General features: G+C 35.7%; 1 protein-coding gene across 1 annotated transcript; it reads right to left on the reverse strand.

The window, feature by feature from the left end:
* Positions 1-356: 356 nt before the first annotated feature.
* On the reverse strand, positions 357-1,289 carry LOC149247716 (serine carboxypeptidase-like). The gene is made up of 3 exons (XM_089455924.1): positions 1,095-1,289; positions 797-930; positions 357-710 (listed from the first exon to the last, which is right to left on the reverse strand). Exons 1-3 carry the CDS (start codon positions 1,204-1,206, stop codon positions 561-563), a joined length of 396 nt encoding a protein of 131 aa, XP_089312050.1. The 5' UTR covers positions 1,207-1,289; the 3' UTR covers positions 357-560.
* Positions 1,290-18,753: the final 17,464 nt, after the last annotated feature.

Here is an 18,753-nt window from a genome sequence, read left to right on the forward strand (position 1 = left end):
GCATATTCAACAATAAAATAATAGAACGAACGAGAAGTGAAACACAGCCAAACCACATAGCCTCCAATTCAAATATAAGTAGACAATACTGGCATCCGTTGTATGATTGCAAACAACATAAATGTTTTCATGTCATTGTCAATAAAATTGAATGTAGGCTAAGAGCATCATGCTTTGAATTCCCTGAGACTCTAACCAAATATTTTTGTTGAATTTACAATTTCTTTCATCCAATTTACAATTTCTTTCATCCATTAGGACATCAGAACATGCTGGAATAAGAACACAGGACATACTATTCATGTTCTTGAATATAACTTTAACACCATGTATAATCATAATTCCAGAAGGCTTGGTAAGCAATAAGAAGCACTATTTCTATACAGTTAAAAAGTGGCCATCAAAAGATTTGACACAAGTTAGCAAGACTGATGGTCCCAATGCACAATTATTTTTCCAAATCAGAAAATACACATCTTTGGGGATGCACACTACTGCAAATCTAGAAATATTTACATTAATCTAGGTGAAGAGAGCAATTCTCCTAGTTAAGCAGATAACTAACTCTCGAAATTCTTCTCTGGCATCTCCGTCACTGTCTTTAAAATTTGAGAATTGTCGTCAGTAATACTTCCTTGTGTCCAGCGTTTTAACATCTCCAAGGCTGCTTTTGGCTGATCCATTGGGACCATATGACCTGCATCATGAACCTGGTGCAACAAAATAGAAGATTCCGTAAGGAAGAAATTATCTACTTGTACAACGAAATCAAAGATGATCATTGAGTGCCTTTTACCTTGAGAAAACTGAGTGGTCCATAACTGGTTATTAAACCTGCTTCCTTATCGTCTACAAGGAAGGATTTTGTAGGTGCCTTCTTGAAATTCTCACTTCCAGACCAATCCATGGAATTCACCCATCTTGAATTGCCTGAAAGACACATAATTTGAACAATTAACTTTTCAATTTTGAAGATTAGACTGACAAGCCTGAAAAACACAACTGCAAATAAGTTAATAACAGACTTAACACCTAAATCATAAAGTCATTCTCCAAAACAAAAACAATATGTTATATGTATACAGTATCATTACCTAACCAATTGCAAATGAGATCATATTCTCCTGCATAAACTAGCAACTTAACACCATCCTCCAAGAGTGTTGGAATGCCAACTTCCATATTCCGCATCCAGTCAGTAAGCATAGCTTCATAAACCAAGGGGCTACAGGAGACAAATTTTCAGCTGCCAACCCCCAGGGCATCCCTAACGGAACCCTGGTTTAAGTAATTCTCCATATTTGAAAAATCATAGCACAGGCCACCATTGCACTCCTTCCGAACATCATAGTACTGCAAAATATAAAACAAAATAATGAAAACTAATATCGTAAGATATATAAAACAACGATAAAAAACTACATTTTAAGATACAAAATGCTGATAAAATAAACATAATGTCTGGCTGTCCAGTATTTAGAATTTAAGTCTTACATTGATATTCCCATCTAATGCCATAATGGAATTGAAAATTGAGGTGCACACCAAGTATGATGCAAAGCATGTGACAGTCCCTTCGGTACCTAGCAAGTTATCACATCGGCTATAATCAGAACCTACGTTAAGAACCTTCGATAAAGGATCCAACATAACATTAGCCGTAACCAGTTACTTAAAACACTTCACAAATGGTAACTAAGGATCATCAAGCAAACAACATTTAGCCATCAAGCTTCTCGCAATTTAAAACATAGTAACAAGATTTCAATATGAACACATACAAATCTAGTTCAGTAAACAAAGTATACATCTCATAAATATGAAAATATGCATTTTGTTCCAAATTTTAATAGGATTTCAGCCCCATGAAAAAATATTCCTTGAAATTTGATGACTAGTTTATATTTATAGGTGTCTATTTCTGAGATTTTTGGGCTATTTTTTATGGATTAAAGGTCTACAAGTATCAACTACATGAGATATATTATCAAAAACGATAAAAAGTGGACCATACTGCAAAATGTTTGTAAAAGCACATAATAAACAAGAATGAACTAACTAGAGGAGGGAAAAGCATCACCTATGCACAATATTTTGAGATCCAGATAAGCCTTCACTACTGTTATGGAAAACGCTTGCACAAACAACTTAAAAAATACATTGAATATTTCAAAAACCACATCAAAAAACAAGCCTTCCATAGCGGATAAGTGTTCAAAGCCCTTAACACAAATTTTATGGATTGTACTTGCTCATTATGTACTGAAGCAAACACAGTTCAACCAAGAAGAATGCTAGATTTTCCATCTGAATAATAGATAGTACGACTTGTCAGTACAGTAGGGTATTATTAGGAATACAATAAAGAAAAGTAATTTAAAACATGAATGCTAGATTTTATGAGGCATTTTCGAAAGTAGATTTGATCAATGCCACACAGGCTGCTTTCAACAATATAAAAAGTGGTGTCATTCAAAACTTTACCACTTTGTTGGAATCAGCTGCCTTTAGAAACCTGAGGAGGAATACATATGGCCGAGTGGGAACTGTAAGCTTGAAGTTCAATTGCTTTAAACTCCTGCGAAGAGTTATTATCAATTGATCAGTCAATCTAAATGTTTGGAGACTATGTTGCAATCAATGACAAAGAATTATCAGTTAGAGCTAATTACCATGGCCACTATCTGTTCTGACGTGCATTCATTTGGGAAGATGCGGATGAAGTCATTGACCTGTAGCCAAGTATAAACCAGCTCTTATCAATATTGTGTTACCTATTATAATATAATTTTTGTGTTGATTCCAGCATAAAGCGTAATCTTCTGTAGGAGTAGATATTGCTGGTGTATGTACTTTTATACAGCCAACAAAGTGTTCTTTTAATTAGATATATACACATCCTTTCTTACAGATGTCAGCAAGTCATCCTACCTGTGGAGGACAGACTTCTTCATATTTGCTAGCTATAAACATTGCAGCGATAGCAAGTAATGGCAAATTCTTCCTTGCAATACTCTGAATAGAAAGGTATCTGTCAATGATGTTCACAGTGAGATACAACGTCTCTGGCATTAATTCCAATTCCAAATGCACCTGAAAATTTTAAGATTTTGATGTCAGGCCTAAGAGATAGACCATATAAATCTCTTTTAGATCTAAGTTTGACAGCAAATGGAAGTTGGAACTAGCATAGGAACAAAGTTGTACCTCCACCAACCAACCAATCTTTAGCCTCCTAAACAAGATTACAGGAAGTTAAAAACTGAGATGCTAAGTGGAAAAAATACAAGCATGTAACATGAACATAGGAAGCACTTACTTCACCACCTTTAGGTCTGCCTTGGCTCTTTTCTTGGCAGCCAGTAACTCTTCTAGGATCTCTGGTAATATGCCCTAGGAAACAGGAAAAAGAGCATTTAATTTAGCATCATCGAAAATGGTCAGCATATGATGGTTAAAAAGTAAATAATGAAATAAGTATCAGCATAGTGTTTGACATGCAAAGACATTAAGGTCTTAGCATCCTACTTTACTTTTAATCCTTTCTAGTAGCATAGCTTATGGTGCCTATGTTAGTGTTACAACGGTACAACTGTGCATTATACAGCTGGGATGACTAGGACAGTGTATTGGGATCTCATCCACATAGTAATTTGACTGATAAAGTCTACCATACATGTTAGGGAACCTATCTACTTTTTGTACATTGACGAATCAACCATATTTGAATCTGAATCTACTGAAAATTTCAAAATATGTATCATAAAAGTAGCCTAGGGTTTATTGTCCATTATCCGAAACTTCTTCAGAATCTCAATTGCTTACTTACCCGTGTTCGAGGACCAGCTCACCTCAACTCAGCCAAACCTCCAAGACCAAGAAATAATACATGTCAACTTCACTTGCCAGTTTCTTATTGCACCATGGGATAGAGTTTTTTAAACTAACTGTTAGGACCAGGTAATCTACATACAACACAAATATAAGCATATCAAATTTATCATAATCAAACAAATAATAAAATTTAGGACCTGCAACGGTCTTAGTGATGCCCATAATCTGTAAGTACTCATAAATCCATGAGTACCAAGCACAAGAGGCTACTTTAGCCCAGAAAGGGACTTCTTCAACTTGCACACATGGGTATCCCATCCTAACAAAGATATTATATTTGAACCCAAGCTGAAACAAAACCATGAATCACTCTTCCTGTCACCTGCATCTCTGGCCCTGTCAAAATCCACTAAAGCATGCAGCAGCTCAAAGCACTGTGCCAGTGTGCCCTTTAAGTACCTCGCATACCTCAAACCATGGAGCATATTTACAGCAACCTCAGCGCAACCATATATTAGCAGCCAAGCTGGACAATACATTGGTGTCTACGCCCCCCTTGTTTGTGAGACAAGGGATCTCATGCACACAGCAATTTGACTGCTAAATTCTACAAAATATGTTAGGGAACCTATATACTTTTTGTACGCTGGCGAATCAACCAAATTTGAATCTTAATCTACTGATAAATTCAAAATATGTATCATAAAAGTAGCTTCTGGTTTATTGTCCATTATCCGAAACTTCTTCAGAATCTCAATTGCTTACTTACCCCTATTCGAGGACCACCTCACCTCAACTCAGCCAAACCTCCAAGACCAAGAAATAACACATGAGGTGTATATCCTTCATGTCAACTTCACTTGCCAGTTTCTTCTTGCACCATGGGATAGAATTTTTTTAACTAACTAGAATTTTTTTAACTAACTTTTAGGACCAGGTCATCTACATACAACAAAAATATAAGCATATCAAATTGATCATAATCAAACAAATAATACAAGTTAGGACCTAAAACAGCCTTAGTGATGCCCTTAATATGTAAGTACTCATAAAAAAAACAAAGTATCTTCAAAATTTGTTTTGTTGCACACATAATTAGTTTATGTTTGGACCCTCACAACCTAGTGCGCTCCTTAGAAGCTAGAGCGATGCACGTTCAAGTTATTAAAATTTAACACATATCAATCCTTTTTGTCCTCTTTTTGGGAGGCGCTACATTAATTGTGGGTGTGGAATGCTCTTAAAATTTAACACATATCAATCCTTTTTGTCCTCTTTTTGGGAGGCGCTACATTAATTGTGGGTGTGGAATGCTCATCACATTGAACACCCTCCTCATTATTTCTGTCTCCCATTCGCTGAAATTCAACAATCTGCCAAGGTTCAGGAATGACTATTGGATGATTTTGTGCAACAAGCAAATCATCATGTGCTTGTATCTCCTCCCCATGCTCACTCCCAGATGTTTCACCTGATTCCTATACACAACACACTTTAACTTGTTATAATAACATTAAAACCTCCAATTGATTTATTGCATTATTCATATGATATTAAAAACAACTAACCTCGGATCCATAACCAGTAATTATTTTTTCCCCTCGATTTATCATGTGTAGGCGAAGACCTTGGGAACCATGTAATACAACATATTTTAGGTCTTCCTCTGAAGATTCCTTTTGAAACTGGTGAACCTACATTAACAAAGATAATCATATCTATAAGGTAAAATAACTAATAAGATACAATTAACTCAACGTGACCATGGTTACTTTGCCTAAAATAGAAAATATAATAGATGGAAATATCACTTACCATACCACCACGAATACTATTATATCCACCAGAGCCTAATTTGTGAGATCCAATTTTTGACACCCTAGCTTGGGTTGCTTTTCTTGTATCTCGTAGGCGTCTCTTACCTCCTCCTTGTGCAGATGGCGTATAGTTTGGATTTCTGAGGACTTTCCTCTTAAACTTGGCATCTTTCATAAGTTCATCCCACGTCACTTGGTCTCTGATCCAAGCTAGACGTGGATACATCAAGTTTTTTGTCAACTTTGTCCTTAAATTGGACCTCTTTGAGTGCATGTATTTACTTGCAATTTGTAAAATAAGTTCCTTATCAAATCCAGGATTACCAAATGCTATTACTACATCTTTAAATAGTTCCTCCTTTTTGGCATTGGCTTGTTTCCTCCAATCCATTTGGATGGTATTTCCAAATAATTCTTCTGCACGACGAAAAATAAAGTGATAAAATTTCAGCCCTTTTTCATCCTTCAAGACATTTCCTTCTGAAGTGAGCAAGATTGTAACTTCTTGCATTCCTTTTGTGGTCACCGATGATATTGTTGTAGTCTTGGGGATTGAGGAAGGTTCCCTTATAGATACATTAGGCACTGTGTCACTTACTTCCTGCATTTACAATGAAATTGTGGAACTATTAAGAACCCAACCAAAATATGAAACTATTTTTCATATCTAAAATAATGATCCTAAACATAACAAATGAAATTATAAAAAAAATAAAATAATTTTACCTATTGATCTATTGCAGGAGCAACACTCTCCAACAATGACATTTCCCATAACTGAATTTGTTCAATTATTTCTTGTCTGATTTGAACATTTGCAGGAATATCTGGTAGGAGCCTTAACATTCTTGTTTGTGAGTCTATAAGACTCCTCAAAGAAACTTGTTCTGGTCCTGGTGGGAGAATGCTGACTAGACCCACATTTGATGTAGAGGGAATATTATGGGGTTCTTGTCTAGGTGTAGATGGCATAACATGACCCTCTATACCAACAGATTGTGTAAAGGGCATGTTATGGGGTTCTGGTCTAGGTGTAGATGGCATAACATGACCCTCTATACCAACAGATTGTGTAAAGGGCATGTTATGGGGCTCTGGTCTAGGTGTAGATGGCATAACATGACCCTCTATACCAACAAATTGTGTAAAGGACATGTTATGGGGTTCTGGTCTAGGTGTAGATGGCATAACATGACCCTCTATACCAACAGATTGTATAATTGTTGGAGTCACCCTAGAAACATCCTGCAAGGCACAAATATAAATAATAAGATGGGATAACAGATGAATAATGTTGAAATATGTAACTAGGTTCAGTCTTCATAATGACATATCTAATCACAATTCTATGTAATTTATGTAAAAAAAGGAAAAAGAAGATTATTTTTGTTATGACTGAGGCATGGGTTTCATGAACACATGAAGAAGCAAGTCCCATTATAGAATGACAATATCTCAGAAGACTCATTAAAAGAAGGTCATGAAGGTGGCAAATTATCAATGAAATGTAGTTTAAAGTTGCAAATAATCATGGCAACCAAAATACTAATCAGTAGAGATAGGTGTCCATGAGGTATGTATAATAATTTTCTTTTAAAGGATCCATCATAAGATGTAGTAGGGTTGAATTTATGGGTTTATATTTTAAGAAATACCCTAGTATTTAGAAACCTTAATCTTAAGGTATTTGTTCCCTATGATTTGATTTCTAGGGCATGGGATAAACTCTAGAATGACATAAAGGGAAAAGAGTATGATCTAATGTTTGAATATAAGAAACCCTAAAAAGGCCTCTTGATTACATAAAAACCCTAAAAAAGTAACTTGACATCATGTTTTGGAATAACATATTGCTTGGGTTACTTGTTAAAATAGTATTGTATGTACAAGAAGAAAAAAACAGATGGCGTGATCCATTTGGAGGCATGATGTAGCTCTTCGTAACACCTCATAAATCATGGAGTCGTTGTGCAAAAACTTTATTAAATATATGCCCTAGATTTATCAACAAATAACATAATCAAAATCACATAAATAAATTGTTGAATCTTACATCTTGCATAACATTAGATGTATATGGGGGCATTAACGATCCCTGCATGCCAACATTGGTTGTATTGAGGGGCATAAATGAATCCTGCATGCTAACAAAATGCACGCTTAGTAAAAACACAAATATTAATAAATATATATAGTGAAATAAGTTAACTAAATGCACAAAAATATTGAACAAGTTTTACCACTATCATTACCTTAGATGTTTTATAAGGTGTTATAGGGGTTGGAATCACTTTAGCAATTGCCTGCATTCCACAAACATAAATTAGCATAATATAATAAGGAATATAAGATAATTGAAAATATAAAAGACAATATTCAAGCTTACCTCATGCATCATCATAGTGGTGTCTTGCCCTCGTGCATTTGTTAACATTTCCATGAAAGTAGTGAATATCATTGAACCCCCCATGGTAGCATCAGTAACACCCATGGGTACATTCTTAAAAAAACACATAATAACATAAAAATAAGAAAACCTTGATCAAAAAACCGATAAGAAAATAGAATCAGTAACACCAAATATGTGTTGAGTGAGCATTGAAGATCTGTCCAACACTTTGAGGCAAGCTCATCAGAGTGTTCTGACAAGCATTTAACTAGTCACAAACAAACTTTTGAAGTATCATTTTAAAGTTAATTTCTAAAAACAAATCCAACCTCTAACTAAATCAACAACATAAATAATACAAATTCCAAAAGCAACATGAGCAACATAAATACCTGGTCTGCCATTTTGTATAGAATAATGTAATAGAAATCTACGAAGAAAAGTTTGTGGACACTCGTTAGGATCATTACATAAATAAATGTTGAAATATATGACAACGTGTAAAACCATAAAATTATTCTAAAATATGTTGGTTTAAACATCTATGCATGTAATACTAATTTCATTGAGGAGTTCTCTGGATTATATTACAAAGGGTAATGCATTGTCTTAAATTGTTGTCGCATAATGCAAAGTAATCTCTGTAGAATATCTCCTTGCTGCCTATAAACATTACTTCACTATCTCATTGCAGCCACAATCAACTCCAAACCAGACCTTGCTTGCCTCAAAACCCCAGACCATACCTCGAGATGATTTTCTGCCACATAAAAACCTTAGGGGTGATTCGTTGCCACAAACAATCTGTGAAATCAACATTTGAAAAGCAATGCATATGAAGCATATTAAGCATGCATGGAAACTACTAATTGGAGTCCAAAGAATTATTATGGTAGATGAAGAGATATGGTGTGTTGCCTTAGAAGAGCACCAATATGCAATAAAGAACCCTGAAATATGCTTGGAAAATGAAAAGAAATAAAATAATGTAGAGCACTGGTGGCAGAGAGGGTATTTATTTTCTTCTGAATAACTAGCAAGGAGCTGCTAGGTAACGTGGTTAAATGTCTGTCGGAAATAGTGAAAAATCCAGAGTTTCCTGTGGCCGACTATCCAACAGGCTTGAATTTTAAGCTTCAAGATTTTGAAGAGACAGTCCTATTGCAGCAACAACAAAGGGGGAAATCTCAGATATTGGGGATAGTGGGGTTAGGTGGCGTAGGAAAGACAACTTTTACAAAACATTGAAAAAAGATGAGATTTTAACCCTGTTTTTCATGTGGCCCCATACCTTTTAAAATTGAAAAATATATTTGGTGTAAACATGTTGAAACCTTTGCACTACTCTACTAGGAATGGAAAAGAGTATATATCAAGACTATTACATACAAAACAACTAGTACCAAAATGATAATGTTGATGTCACTAAGTTATAAACATTGAAAATAGATACAATGAAAAGACAAGCACCTAACTCAATCAATATTTCCATACTATTGAAATATATGTCCCCCAAATCTAGACTAGATGACCTAAATTCACTACCCAGTGATAGATAGAGAAATAGGTACTTTGAGGCCAAATGTTTTAAGAAAAAACTAGATGATAACATGGGTAAAAGTATGGAGAATATTGTGAACCCATATGTTAGAAAAATGAGATAGGGAAACTTGTAGTAGAATTAGTGTTGGTAATCTTCCAGTATGAATGTCACTAATAAATTTAGCTCCGATTGTACTCAAATGTTTTTATAAATATCCTCCATAATATTCCAAGCAATTTAATAAAAAGTTTTGAGATCAGAACTAGTTTCAGAAATCAATTTCAAGAGACAAAATCCAATAGTCCTAAGAATAAAAAAGACAGTCCAATTCCTTCCTTGTATTTGGGGATTAACACTATCTTCAGGTTGAAATAAATTTACATTTTTCCAATTCCCAAGTGAAATTTCAGATCCATGTTAGAAAATTTGTAAACTCAGATACATCTAAATATCCTCCATAATATTCCAAGCAATTTAATAAAAAGTTTTGAGATCAGAACTAGTTTCAGAAATCAATTTCAAGAGACAAAATCCAATAGTCCTAAGAATAAAAAAGACAGTCCAATTCCTTCCTTGTATTTGGGGATTAACACTATCTTTAGGTTGAAATAAATTTACATTTTTCCAATTCCCAAGTGAAATTTCAGATCCATGTTAGAAAATTTGTAAACTCAGATACATCTAACCAGTATGATGTTTGCACCAAAAGAGCCTAGTTTCCTTCTACAACATTCATGGAAATGAGATGAGCCGTCATCTCTTTCATGGCACATTAAATAAGGAGACCAACACAATCTCATGTAAATCAAGATCTAGAATGCACCTAGACATAGGAAACTCGAGGATGAATATCTATCTTGAGTTCACACAAATGGTCGATGTATGCATTATTGCAACTCTAAATATCCAACCTAAATTTAAATAGATTTGGCTAATGTATATGTTAATTTATAGAAATGTACTTCAAAGAAAACCCAAGTGCCTAGAGAGGGGCTGATGACATAAAATTGAAAACCCAAATCATGGTTACAATACTTAAATATAAAATGCTATGTTGTTTAGTTTGAACATATAAAGGAACTTACAAGCATATCTTGCATGAGAAGTGTGGGAAGAGGTTTGAAAGAGGGAAATATGGCATCATTTAAAACAATTCTTTTCTCAGAAACCACTGCATGCAGATTGTTGCATCTTTGAAGCTCTCCTCCTTTCCATTGTCCAGAAAACTTCATAAACCATTTTTTCCATCTATACATAACCATCCTGAGAGACGACAATAAAGATGGGAACAGACCTTCCATGCACTACCAACTTCAATTCTGCCCATTTTGTGTTGAATTCATGGAAGACCGAGAGGCCACAAAATTGGTGCAACCTAAATTTTTAAAATGGGTTTATGAGCAAACTACAGAAAAACCCACAACAGATTGAGAATGAGTAGTTATGTAAGTATAAAGGTCCCCAGAATACAAGGTTCCCATTGATAAACAAAACGAAACCTCAATACCCTTCGAGGGGCCAATAATAATGCAGAAAAGCCACCAAAAATTTAGATTGAGATAGTAAATTGGATTATCACAAATATGTCTCGTAATTCACGATTCAACTGTAGCAAATTATAAGTTTTTTCCATGGAAATAAATCGAGTACTGCTGGAAACACGAGAAAGAACTTGTTGACTCAACAATAAGGTAAGATGAACAAACACATCCAAAAACAACCAACTCCATCGAAAGGCTTTCGAGAGGACACACGAGATTCTGGGGGGTGCTGTTGGTCTGTAGTAGCATATGTAGGAGGATCAGCCTCGTGACATTTTTCTAACATTTCCCTGAAATGTTTCATGACCTCCTCATACTTATTAGGTGGATCAAAGCTGTGGAATTTCTCTAACATTTACCTGAAAATCCTAATGATCTCTTTATACCTATTGAGCATAAAATGGGCCATCATTAAATGATTAAAAGTCAATGTACTCAGTGTCATCTCAACCTCATAGATGGTTTTCAGCATATCGAACCAGGCTTCCATGTCCAACCTAACAATATTGAGTGCTCAAAACTATGTTATATGTAACGAGATTCCATATAACACCAAGTTATTTAATAAATTTACAAAGAGAAACAACATTATGCCCTAATAAACATTATTGCCCTAAATTTACACTCAAATTCAGGACGAAAGGGTTAAATGTCTGTCGGAAATAGTGAAAAAGCCAGAGTTGCCCGTGGCCGACTATCCAATAGGCTTGAATTTTAAGCCTCAAGATTTTGAAGAGACAGTCTTGTTGCAGCAACAGCAAAGGGTGAAATATCAGATATTGGGGATAGTGGGGTTAGGTGGCGTAGGAAAGACAACTTTTGCAAAACATTTCTTCAATATGAAGAAATCAGATTATCACAGATCCTGCTTTTTATTTGAAGTTAGAGATAGTGCAGCTAAAAACTCTTTAAATTCGTGGCAGAGAATACTTCTTAAGGCCAACATCTTTGCAAGGGAAATACATCAAATTGAACGGAAAATACCTATGGAAAATAAACCATTTGCTGTCTTCCTTGAAACTTCTAGCTCATGAGCTTCGAGTTCCTTTGCAGAATAGCAGTGAAAGCCCCAGCATATAAAAACTGAAACAATTTAGCGCCAAAAAGATTTTCGGCCTCTAGTACACCAAACAAGTTTCGGTGGTTTCAGCGGTCTTGTTTCCATTTTAAGATGGCCTAGCCTGCTGTTTCCTACTATTTCCCGTGTATGTCTCCCACTTTTCATAAGAATGAGGATCTTAATATCTATCTCCCGCCACCCACGAACGAATAAATGAGTATGTACTCTGCGGCCGTTGCGCCTCGTGCCCTTAATGCCCATCACAGAAACCCTAGTCTCGTGGCTTTAATAGATCAATAACTTAACAAAAGCGCATTCTTGGCAACAAGACTGCAATTTCATAACCAAAACCAAAAGTCTGAAAACGAGGAATTATTCCTCTGAGTTCGGCCCAGTCCCTCTGAGTTATTATAACAAAACCCTCAGCCTTAGGCCAGAGAAACCTTTTAAAAATACATTACAGGGATAGTATTCCATCCAGTTCACAGATGAAGGATGTTAACTAATATCCCTAGCCTAGTTCGACAAACAAATTACACATACCTGGTAGTGGGCGCCAAGAAACTGGTAGACCCAGCCGTAATTCGGAATGACTCCGAAGACCCACACCATAGCTAACCAGGGCTGCACATTCAAGTAGAAAACAAGATGAGTATGTGATGACAAAACAAGAGAAAAGCTATAAAACTCGGGAAACTATTTATGTTTAACACCTAAAACGAATATGTGCTTACCTGAAGAGACTATCCAAGCTGGAAACCCTTTCTGAAAACAGAGACTGTGTCTCAGCACACATCGTGTTGTACCACTGCAAAGAACCAATTTCGAAGGCAACCAGAAGTGGGCAACTTGATCAAAGGAAAACTGTGGCGAGGTAGAGCAGCGGGTAGAGAACCATAACAGAGAAAGACAGAAGTGAACCATTTGAGGACTCGATAGACTAACCCTCCCGGCTCGACAACCCTAGGAGATCACCTCAAGACACACAATGTGCCAGGATCTAACACGGCCACGACTGTTGCAATTGGAAGAGGCATCTGCACCATAGAACCGATCCATATTCCCACGGAATGATTCCAACTGGAGGCTCCTTGCAGGTAGTCGAACCATGCATAACCCTAGGCATACAGCGACAACCAGGGTACCAAGTGGAGGCTCCTTGGTAGTCGAACCATGCATAACCGGCCAGGGCTCTTAATACTTAATATATTTTAATTTAAATCTTTTATGTTAAATTTATTAATAACAAGCATATATTTAACTTAATTTGATTTCTTATAGGTTTAAGAATGTTAAATTCCATAAAAATTTTAAAATGTTATGTTATTTTACATAAGTTAAGGTTCCATTTGAAGTTGCTTTTTTGAATTGACTTATTATTGATCTACTAATTGTTGTACTATAGGTATTATTGATCTACTAATTGTTGTACTATAGGTAGTGTATCTATTTTATAGTAAGTAATCATTGTACTATAGGTAGTGTCTAGTAATTTTTTAAGGAGCATTCATCAAAACAAAGAAATCTAATGAACCATAATAAATATCATATTTATTGAAGGGATTTTATCATCATAAATTACCAAAATGTAATTTGAGTGACTAATAAAATTCTACTATTACAAATAGATAAAAAAAATTCATTCCACATTCATAAACACTTCAAGGTGGAATGTGCTATTCTTTAGTAATTACACCTTATTATCTTGACATCTTTACTTATGTAATGACTATCAATCCTTCACTCTTTATTTGATTATTGTGATTTATTGTAATTGTTTTGCATGTAGGTAAATTATTTAAATAGAAATGCCTCCAAAAAGGAAGGGTCAATCAACTAATTTTTTTTTATGTATATTTTAAAACATCAAAGACTTATAATGTTAAAGATATTCCATATATACCTCATTTGAATGATGATGCTAATGAATATATGAATGAAGAGTATTTTGTTGATATAGAAATTCTTGGCAATAAAAAGGAAGGACACGATGGTGGATCTAGTAGTTCAAGGAGCCTGCCCATATAAATGAGCGAGCCAAGAGAACCCAAGAGGTAAAACGGAACTAATTGATGTTCTTTTACAACTGTATTACAAAAATTAAAGGTAACCCCCACTGGTAGTGAGCAAGCTTGGAGAAGCTAACCAGGAAGATGAAAAAAAAAATAAAAACAAAACCCTCCAGGTCTAAAACTGAAGAAACCCTCTTAAAAGGCAGGGCAAGGCAAAATCACTGTTAAAAAGCAAACCCGAATATCTCTCCACAGCTCAGTCTGTACAGGGGAAAACATACCCAGAGAGACTACTCGCTCCATATGCGACTGGAATGCTGCCCCACCTATATAATCAATAGCGCTTTCCGGTCTCACCGCTTCCAAAACCTGCGTGAACCATTTACTGAAGTTATGCGGCCAATTCCATAGCGAGAAAGGAAAACGAACTTCAAAGAAGAAGTGCCATAAAATAGACAGGGTAAAGTTTATCCACCTGAAAGCGAGCAAAGTAGACCAAAATCCAAGGTTGAGGCAGCACCTGACTTCCTTAGTATTTGCAAACAGCGGTAGGCCTCCAAGCTTCGACCCGAGCAACCTACATCCAGAACAGGAACCCCAAACCGAGCTCTGACGTCAAGGGCCGACAAATGAACCCTCATTCCTTGCCTAGGAGATTGATAACCTGCCAGGAGCGTCTCCAGTCGTTCGATGGAAGGGCATGGTTCCTCGCCGTCGATGAGTGAGAGGATCCCGAGGAAGACAGACACGTCTGCATTGCCCATTAAACAACTTCACAAAGAGGATTATTCCCATGGGACAGTCGGGGTAAAGATCGAAGGGGAGAGCTGTGTTGTCACACTCTGAATAAGTGAGGATGCAATAGATTTCCTAGTGTTCACAAATATGTATGTTTATTACTTCATCTCATAACTGAAATCTCACAAGAAAATGTGACACCTATGTATCTAAGTTGGGGCAAGAGGAAATAAAGAAATTGAATTAACGAAGTGTAAAAAAATTGCGACGATATAGTAGCAATAAAGGTTATTTTAGTGAACAATATAGTACCAATACCAACATCGTTCGACAACCTAGTAATTGGGTCTTTTGGCTGAAGTCTGAAAGAAGGAACCAGTGAAGTACATTGGTCAATTGGAGGAGCACCAAGGACCACACTTTTTGTCAATGGCACCAAAACTACCATTGAAAGTACATCCAAGAGAAACCAACATACCATGGGGAAATAAAATATCCATCTTGCATATAAATAATATGTCCAGTAAAGACAAATAACATAGTGTGGAAGACAAATATCCACACAATCAAGTTAATCTATTGTGATAATTTGATAGTCATCCATATAGTCATCCAATATAATTCATAGACTTGTGAGTAGAAATTGCATTAAAGGAGTCGAGAAGGGTCTCCCTTTGTAAACAAGCATCCGTAAGACAAGTGATGACCCAATGTCTAGCATGATTGAGTGGGTCATTACACAAATCAGGACACAATTTTCTTACATGACGAAGTGGAGATAAGTTCTTATTAGTTAGAGGAAATTATAAGCATGCAAATATAAGACAAATAAATACACAAGCTTCTACTTGAATAAAGGATTTATATTATGTAATTCCCTCCTCCCACATTTACCCGAGATAATCGGTCCACCGGGGTAAACATGTGATGAAGAGTTACTATGATATGATTAAACTCCCTAAGTGCAGTTAAGGAAGTGGAACCGACTAACCAACTCTTTATAGACCTCCCTCAGGCGCTACAAGACCCCCAAGAACCAATCCACTAGTCTCGGCGCCCAACCCTTGAGTTAACCTAGCCTTTCAACCCTATCCTACATCACTTGGTCTATGTGACACTATACCCTACATCACTACATAAATGACACTTCAAGTGATACCTGTAGCCATTATTGCAGGGAAGTTAACTTTTAAAGTGATAATATCTCTCTCTCTTTGTGTGTTTTGAGATAATTTGATCGTATCACTTCGATAACACTCAAGGTGTTGGGTTCATCTCAAGTGATACCCATAGCCATTATCATAAGGAAGTTAACTTTTAAAGTGATAATATCTCTCTCTCCATTTGTGTGTTTCTAAAGAAGTTGACCCCATCGCTTGGATAACACTCAAGGTGTTGGGTTTGTTACAGATGATATTAGAGCAAATTACAACATTATCCTAGTGTTGGAAATAATTAGGCTTAAAGGTTAAAAGTTGCTATGGTTTTTGTTATGGTGATGACTTGTAACTAAACACTAAATTGATTGCATTACAACAATGAAGAAAAGACATAAGCATGTGATAAGAGTACAAATGAAGTTATAATATTGACAAGGTTGACATCGAAAATGGTTATTTTGATTATTTGAAGGTTAGTGTTTCATTTCATTAAAATGATACTGCAAGTACCAAAAACAACAACATGAAATAGGATTGGTGCATGGAATCCACCATCCAAGACACCTTCATTTCAACATTTGCATGAGCTCTAGTCTATTCCAATTCACTTGCATGAGGATAAGTTTGATATATCAGTGGACTAATCAATATGCGAGCTAGTCTTGAGTCCAATAGATGCATGAAATCAGGATTGAAACCTCCAATGGGGTGGGTTTAGAGATTCCCATATAGGCTATGATGCCTTATGGGAGTGGATTAGGTCTAGCTTTGTTTTAAAGCTTGATTGTATGAAGACAAGATTGAAGGGTTAATAAAACTGGAGAGTTGATAAGTGTGAAAAAGCTTTTGTTTTCTCTATTTGGACAGTTCCACATCATATAACTTGTTGAACTAGAATGGAATATCCCCATAATGGTATTTTGTTCCAGTAAGTGCTCTACTTAATGGATAAGTGTTACAAGAATCAAAATATGACATTTTCTCAGCATACTTGGTTGAGGTTGGGTTGTCAAGCTAAAGTAGAGGAGAGGTTGTGCACCCTGCAAAGAAGTCTGAAGTTGCAACTAAATCTGAAGGTAGTCGCTGATTTTTATCAGGAGAAGAATAAGAAGACTAACAAGTGACTTGTTCCTTATACACCACACCAACATGCACACAACCATCTAGCCCTCTTCAGTGTTTCCATGGTTATGGTCAGTGTTTTCATGGTTTTAGGTAGCGTTTAATGTTTATAAACTAATGCTAGCATTAGCTTCAAATCTTGGAAATATGAATCAAATAAATGAATGGAAAAAAGATATTGTATGAATAATATCAATGATATGGTTTGTCTACCTTGGGAAGAGGCCAAATAAGACCATCAATTATCTTATTGGTCCTCAAAGTTAAATTGATAAATTGATAGGTTGGGAACAACAATCATTTTATGAACATGGTAAAGTTCATAAGAACTTTGGATTAATATGCACAACTACAATTTATGTTGCACTACATTCTTTAGAATCGGTCAATTTAGTAGAGAACTAGTCACTTTGGTGTTTTAAGGTCGGTTCAATATAAGACCAACCTTAGCCAATATGAACCACCAAATTAGACCAGTACAACTCTAAAACCATTGGGACCAACCAATTCCACTAGTTCTAGGTTAGTTCCAATAAGAGTGTGCCCTTCTCATCTTCCTCTCAAGTTTTTTTGTTGGATCCTTCCAAGAATGGTGATTTGGAGAGTGCCATAAACTGTCGCACTATTCTGAGCACCTAACACTACAACAAAACCAGCGATTTGCGCCAGATTTAGCGCCAGATTTTAGTGCATTTTTTTTGTAATTGTGATGAGCAACCTGGCGCTAAATCTGGCTCTATTGTACAATTTTTAAAGCGTCCTTTTTTGCACCTGATTTTGAATCATTTTTTACACCAAACTATGCATCATTTTTTGCGTCAAATTTTGAACCAAGATTTGCATCTTATTTTATGACAGGTTTTGCTTCTAGTTTTGTGTCATTTTTTGCATCTATTTTTCATTCTCTTTTGCTTCCTATTTTGTGTCATTCTTTGCTTCCATTTTTGCACCATCATTTGCATCAAGTTTACATTGTATTTTGAATCCAATTTAACGTCTTTTTATGCATCCATTTTGTGTCAGTTTTTGCATCTAGTCTTACGCCAGGTTTTGTATCTAGTCTTACACTAGTTTTTGCTTCTATTTTTGCACCAGCTTTGGTGCCTATCTTTGCACCATGTGTTGAATTTGATTTAGCACCAAATTTTGCATCCATTTTTGTGCCCATTTTTGCATCTTTTTTGGACCATTTTTTACATCCACATTTATGTTTGATTTGTCTCCATTTTTCCCATCTCATTTTGCACCATATTTTGCGTCATTTGTTTCATCCAATTTTGCGTCATTTTTAACACCATCTCTTGCATCTAATGTTACATCATTTTGAGCATCCAAATTTGCATTTATATTTGCATCTTATGTTGAGTCATGTGTTGTGTCCACCTTTGCATCTTATTTTGTGTCTAATGGTACATTCAATTTAGAGCCATTTTTTACGTCTACTTTTGTATTTGTTTTTGCACCAAGTTTTGCATCCAATTTTAAGCTATTTTATGCCCCTTTTTGCACCATTTTTTTGTGTCTACTTGTGTCCAAT

This window comes from Pinus tabuliformis, chromosome 7, assembly GCF_031772625.1.
Source record: "Pinus tabuliformis cultivar Carrire ecotype Pingquan chromosome 7, CPIR1, whole genome shotgun sequence".
NCBI lineage: Eukaryota > Viridiplantae > Streptophyta > Pinopsida > Pinales > Pinaceae > Pinus > Pinus tabuliformis.

What these genes read in the sequence shown, in the direction of transcription:
- LOC149247716 (XM_089455924.1), bottom strand. Translation starts at nt 1,206, where the DNA reads ATGCTTACTGACTGGATGCGGAATATGGAAGTTGGCATTCCAACACTC. An exon ending in TCTCATTTGCAATTGGTTAG is followed by an intron (nt 931 to 1,094) that starts GTAATGATACTG and finishes TGTGTCTTTCAG; the next exon opens with GCAATTCAAGATGGGTGAAT. An exon ending in GACCACTCAGTTTTCTCAAG is followed by an intron (nt 711 to 796) that starts GTAAAAGGCACT and finishes TTGTTGCACCAG; the next exon opens with GTTCATGATGCAGGTCATAT.